Here is a 5886-nt window from a genome sequence, read left to right on the forward strand (position 1 = left end):
TGTGTGTGTGTGTGTGTGTGTGTGTGTGTGTTTTTCATTTGCAGCGTGTTGAGCTCTCTCGGCCACCATACAAAAGGTCCAAAAAATGAAGTTGAAATGACGTTATACTTGCTGTATACAGCATACAGCCAAGCTTAATATTACTAATGCAACTGGAATACGTGCCTCTACCTACATTTTCGCAACTCCAAAATCATATCTACATACAATTCCCTGCAGTTTCCAACTGAAATGAACACTAGTGACAGTAAAACACCAAACGAATACATTTTGAAATTTGCATCACATAGCCAGCTCCATATGTTTTGCTTTTCTAATATAGTAAACTTGCTCGGTAGCGCACCCGGTACAACTTTGCACTTGTGATGTGAACGAGTCCCTTGAAACACAAGTTTTGATAAAAGTGCTCAGACTTGTAGAAGCAAGATAAAATGGCATGGTTGTTTCAGCAAATGCATTTTTATCTCCTGTTTGCTTATGTTAACACTCTTGTTTAGGCCACTCACCAAACTCACCAGTTCATTTAATTTATGAACTGCCACGATATGCACAACAACCAATGTGATAAAATGTTGCCAGATTCATATCTGTTTCACAAAAAAAAAAAAAAAAAAAAACAAAAAAAGATTTAAAAAAAAAAAAAAAAAAAAAAAACTGAAGAGAGTTTTACTTTGAAAGTGTCGTAAAATGTGCAAGAAACAACGTAATATCATTTTGCACAAATGTCTCCATAGTCACATTTTCCAATGAGATCGGGTTGTGCAAATGATACATATATGTTATATACAATATTGTGATATATAAAAATAAAGCTTTTCTTTCCTGTTTTATTGCTTAATTTACACTTCCACTGCTGACAGAACACACCAGATCAATTCAACTCGTTTGATTCAAGTGACTCAAATTTGCTCTTTAGTGGTCTGTTGCACACCCAAATAGGCGGTTAAACGTCCTCAGTAGCCGAGGTGGCTGTGTTTGTTGGGCCAGCTAGCCTTACTGTCGTCAGCTGCTGTGGTTATGGTTATTTCAGGGCATCACAGTTGGTGTTAGCCAGGGCCATATCCAGAGAGAGGGAAAGCTTCACTGCTGTCATCCCACACACTACTGCCCCTGCAATTTACTTGATTTAACTGCATGTGCCATGTAATTATGAGGGTCTGGAGCCACAGTGATGAGTGTGCAATTCTCTCTTCTTCCTCTCGCAGTCCATGTTCTCCCAGCCGGCAAACCAAAGGAGGAACTGTGGAGTCTGTTGGAAGGTAAGCCACAAAACTGTTCAACCATATTGTCTTGGACCAAGAAAAAGTGTTACTAAACATGTTTCAGATGCAGGAAATAGTCTAATAGAAATGGAAGAGAATAGAATGGCAGTTTTTCTTAAAGAGACAGTTCACCAAAAAGTCAAATGCATATGGACATGTCCTCTTTTTGGACCTAAAAAAATGCATCCGGCCGGGATTTCTAAATCGTCCAAAATGTCTGTATTGTTTGTATTAAATGTTTGTATTAAAGCCCTGCGCAGGACTGTCTTCTGAATCCCGCTCCCGCTGAATTTCCGACCATTGCTGCCTGCTCCCACAAACATTCTAATATTGAATAAAATGTTTGCACATTGTGTTGGATGCAGGGTTGCCAAATAAACTCTTGTTTAGGGTTGATTTTCTCCTGTGGGTTAAAGGTTTGAAATATTGCATTTTGACTGAAATGCTTGTATTGAAACATTTTGCATTCTATCTATGATAAAAACTGTGGTAGATGTTAAGTTTTGTGAAGGAAAGTCATTTAGCTGTGTTTTTGATCAATCTGCATAACGGTGACTGTAAAATATGTATATTTTAGATATGGAAACAACATATTTTGAGTTTTGATATTTGGGATATGGTCATTGCGCTACTTTGGGGGCTTCTTTAACCAAACTCAAACCCAACAAACCCTAATTACTAATTACTCAAGTATTACCAAATCAGTCTTCAGTAACTACTAGTGATCTGGAGATTCATTTAAAAGTGAAAAATGTTTTTCATTTTAAAGTACTGGTCCAGATCGCTATTATTAACTTATTTATGATTACTCTAAAGTGTTACTAAATTTGCATTATTTGCCAAATTTGAATTGAAGTTTGACATCTGTGCCATTTAAATGTCACTGGTTGTTCTGTGTTTCTTGACAAACCTGCTTATATTAGAGAAGATTAGTGAGAAAAAAGAAACAAAAAACATTTGAAAGGCATGAGGTAAATGAGTAAATTTACCTCAATACAACAAGGTTATACAGAATGGTGTTTTTATGTGTTGTTACTGTTGTGTCGTATGGATATTTTCTCTGCAGTAAACACACAATATGCATTTATTTCAGCTGCATTAAGTGTATTTTTTGTGTGTTTCAGATGTGTATCTATGTGCTGTGCTGGTGTGTTGTGTTGGGCTCTTGTGCATGTGCATGTTCACTATAGCTGTGAGCTGTCAGTATCTGCAGAGGAAGAGACGATTAAAAGGTATGATTCTCGCTCTTGATGATATAAAATAGTCTGATAACAATAAAAGGAATAGTTCACCCAAAAATTTAAATTCACTGAAAGTTTACTCACCCTCAGGCCATCCAAGATGTAGATGAGTTTCCATAATATATATTCGTTTAGAGATGTTTTGGACTGTTTTTGGCTTGTAAACGGTGCTCGATCTGTGCAGATTTCTCTCCTGATTCATACGAGACAATATTATGGATAGAGGACTATATTAGCCGGAAGTTAAAACGTCTTAAAAACAGGTTTTTGTTTCTTACAAGTGGATGTTTTGTGGTGTGGATTATTGTGATGTTTTTATCAGCTGTTTGGACTCTCATTCTGACGGCACCCATTCACTGCAGAGCATCCATTGCTGAGACACTGATGCAATGCTACATTTATCCAAATCTGATGAAGAAACAAACTCATCCTACTCTTGTATGGCCCGAGGGTGAGGACATTTTCAGCTATTTTTTTCATTCTTAGATTAACTATTCCTTTAATGTGCATGTTAATGATGCTCTTGTAATAATCTTAATTATATAATCTGCTCATCAAAATTTTTTCATATGCTCCTTTTTGGCAGAAAACTATCATTTGGTCAAGAGTCCACAGAACAGGTGAGAAAACATGAAAATGTATAACTGCATATGAGAAGGACAACCTTCTTCACAAACTGAAACCGTGTTCATGTGTGTCCAGTTCAGGCGAGACGGTCACTAGTGTTGTCAGTCTCTCTCCAGCTCTTCCCAAGAAGATGAGAAAGTATAAGAAAAATAAAAGTGTGGAGCAGCCAGACGTGCCACCAGAGATACCGGCTAAAGGTAGAGTAACATTCCCAAAATGACCTCTATATGTCACCTTACATTATTTCTCAAGTGTATATATCTTAGTTTATTAGCTAAAATATTCCAATATTCCATCTCAGCCCCTATTGCAGACAAAATGCGAAAGCCGAAGCTTTTAAAACCTCAACCCAGAAAAGTGGTTTTGGTAAGTTACATAAATGAAATACACAGAAATGTATTATTTGTACTGCAGAACTGCCCGTTGTTGTATTTAATATTGTTTTATGTGAGCTGTAACTCTGCTGTTGTCCTGAACCAACAGCCTAAAATTGCAGAAGAGAGTCTGATGTACGCTGAGCTCGAACTGATGAAGCCGCTGCCTGAAGCTAAAGCTGCAAAGACAGGAACGGTGTACGCTCAGATACTCTTTGAGGACAAGCCTGTGTAGCATTGCAGTTTCTTAAAGAAAACTTTATTTATAATAACACAACATTGATTTTATGTGTCACCATTTTTCTGATGTTTTATACATGCAACCTTAAAGTGAATTGCACATATTGTATATATAAATATATTCTTTACTTTCTAAGTTGTTCTATCTGTGACAAAAAAAAAAAAGTTACATATTTAGCAAAACCAAATTACTGTCATCCGAAAACTGCAATCTGTAACTAAAAGGCACATTAATACAGTAGCCAACCAGTCTCAGAAACAACTTTTGCAAAAGATTATGTAAAGGTAAACACCAACAAAAAAATATCCATTTGAATTGCCACAAGCTGTTAATAAACTAATAATTTATATGAGGTTATTTTGCACAAATATATTTCGACAACAAAAAACATGGAAATCTTCTCAGGAATGTTCTGGGTTCAATGCAAATGCATCTCTCTGAACAGCTTCTGTGGCCTGCACTTGATGTATTTCAGCTTATATTAATTATTCTGTAAACAGATGCGTTATTTGAGCTATAAAGTTGTGTAAACCATCCGTTTAGTGACGGGACTACTTTTCTAGGCAGATGAACTTGAATTTTGCAAAGTTTTTTTGTTAGTTTTTTTACCGTTTAACAGTACAATCTTGTACCTTTATGTCAACTTTGGTGGTTTTCAGCTCAAATTATTGAGTTTAAATGCTTTATACATTATTGTAAAAAAAACTTTTGAGTAGACATGCTAATAAATGACTTTTTTTACACCTGACTCAAGTTAACATGTAAAAATGTTAAATATAATGTAAATGTTGTGGCTTTTGAAACTGTATTTTAACATTTATTCTGGTGCACAACTTTCATTATACACTGATAAAATGATTTTCTTAATCAGTATTTTTGTCTTGTTTTCTACTATAAATATCTAAACATTCTTACACCTTAAAGCTACAGTCCGTAAGTTTTGCCTCTTTGTCGCCATCTCTGTTTGAAACCTTCAATTGCAGTTACTTAAGGAATTATCTTCATTGCGTGGGTTGTGCTCCGGCACGGCTCCAGCGCGGATGAATCTAATGTTTTGAGGTGAATGTGTGGCTTTTATTCACCGCACCGGTGTGGATATTCACTGTACTTAGGAATCACAGATTCTAGCATACGTCTTGGAATATATGACCCAAATAAGAATTTTCACCGGATATTGTCATCAGAACAAAGTAACAAGTCTGCCACATTTGTTCTGACCAACTGAGAAAAAAAGCATTACAATAAATTGCGCTACCAATGATGATTAAATCTAACGATCGATTAGCTCATATCACATCAAACCGTGCAAATTATTATTATTGTTATACTTTATTCTCAAATTGTTAATGTTAACAACATCAGCATTGCTTGACTATGAGTATGTAGTGTGTATAAGCGAGTAGATTTCAATTTCTGTACAGTCTAATCTCTAATTGTCATACCATTCGAATTTCATATTAAGAAATTCTTTTAACCCAAAAAGCAAATTATTTTTCCTTCGAACTGGTTGTCTTTAAAATACAAATCCTGTGTAATCCCAGAATATCCGTAATCAGATGCACATTTAAAACTGGAACAATTTCATTTCAGTCACATGTGTTTCATAAACACATAATCCATTCTGGATTACAATCCGCCATCAGAATGATAAATTTAATTATTCCAGCTGCTGTGAGAAAAGGCTAACGATCCGTCACCTGCAGCATCCTCACATGCGATTTAGCATACTAGCTGGGACTCAATCTTTATGTTTACAGACGTGACGTAATGGCGCGGCAGCATGTTCGAATTTCCCGCGAAAACCTACCCGTAGCACTCAAATTAGAAAACATTATTATAAACTAACCGTTGTGAATCGGGCTGAAGTAAGGCGATAGTTTTGAACACTGGCTGGTTATGCACTTGCTCAAATATTGATTTTGGATCATTTTTAACCAAAAAAAGTTACGGACTGCAGCTTTAAAAAGCAAAAATTGCATTAGATATTAAGTCTTGTTTTTTTGAGAAATTTATTAAAATTAAGTGCATTTAAGCTTTAAAAGAAAAAAATATGCAGAATTCTGCAAGGTCAAAAAAAAAAACTTTATTCAAAGGGGAAAATAGTTACATTTTCTGACAATTTGCAAAAAATATATATATTT

At 35.4% G+C, this 5886-nt stretch overlaps 1 protein-coding gene across 1 annotated transcript in view; it reads left to right on the forward strand.

Annotated features, from left to right (window-relative positions):
• Positions 1–3956, forward strand: part of LOC107720466 (V-set and transmembrane domain-containing protein 4-like) — a 12844-nt gene extending 8888 nt beyond the window's left edge. Inside the window, exons 3-8 of the mRNA XM_016528188.1 lie at positions 1206–1259; positions 2387–2494; positions 3090–3123; positions 3206–3327; positions 3432–3496; positions 3614–3956. Coding sequence (XP_016383674.1) covers positions 1206–1259; positions 2387–2494; positions 3090–3123; positions 3206–3327; positions 3432–3496; positions 3614–3739 — 509 coding nt within the window. The 3' untranslated portion in view covers positions 3740–3956. The remainder of the gene's footprint in view (positions 1–1205; positions 1260–2386; positions 2495–3089; positions 3124–3205; positions 3328–3431; positions 3497–3613) is intronic.
• The last annotated feature ends 1930 nt before the right edge of the window (positions 3957–5886 follow it).

This window comes from Sinocyclocheilus rhinocerous, unplaced genomic scaffold (assembly GCF_001515625.1).
Source record: "Sinocyclocheilus rhinocerous isolate Xijiao unplaced genomic scaffold, SAMN03320098_v1.1 scaffold792, whole genome shotgun sequence".
In the NCBI taxonomy this organism is placed as follows: domain Eukaryota; kingdom Metazoa; phylum Chordata; class Actinopteri; order Cypriniformes; family Cyprinidae; genus Sinocyclocheilus; species Sinocyclocheilus rhinocerous.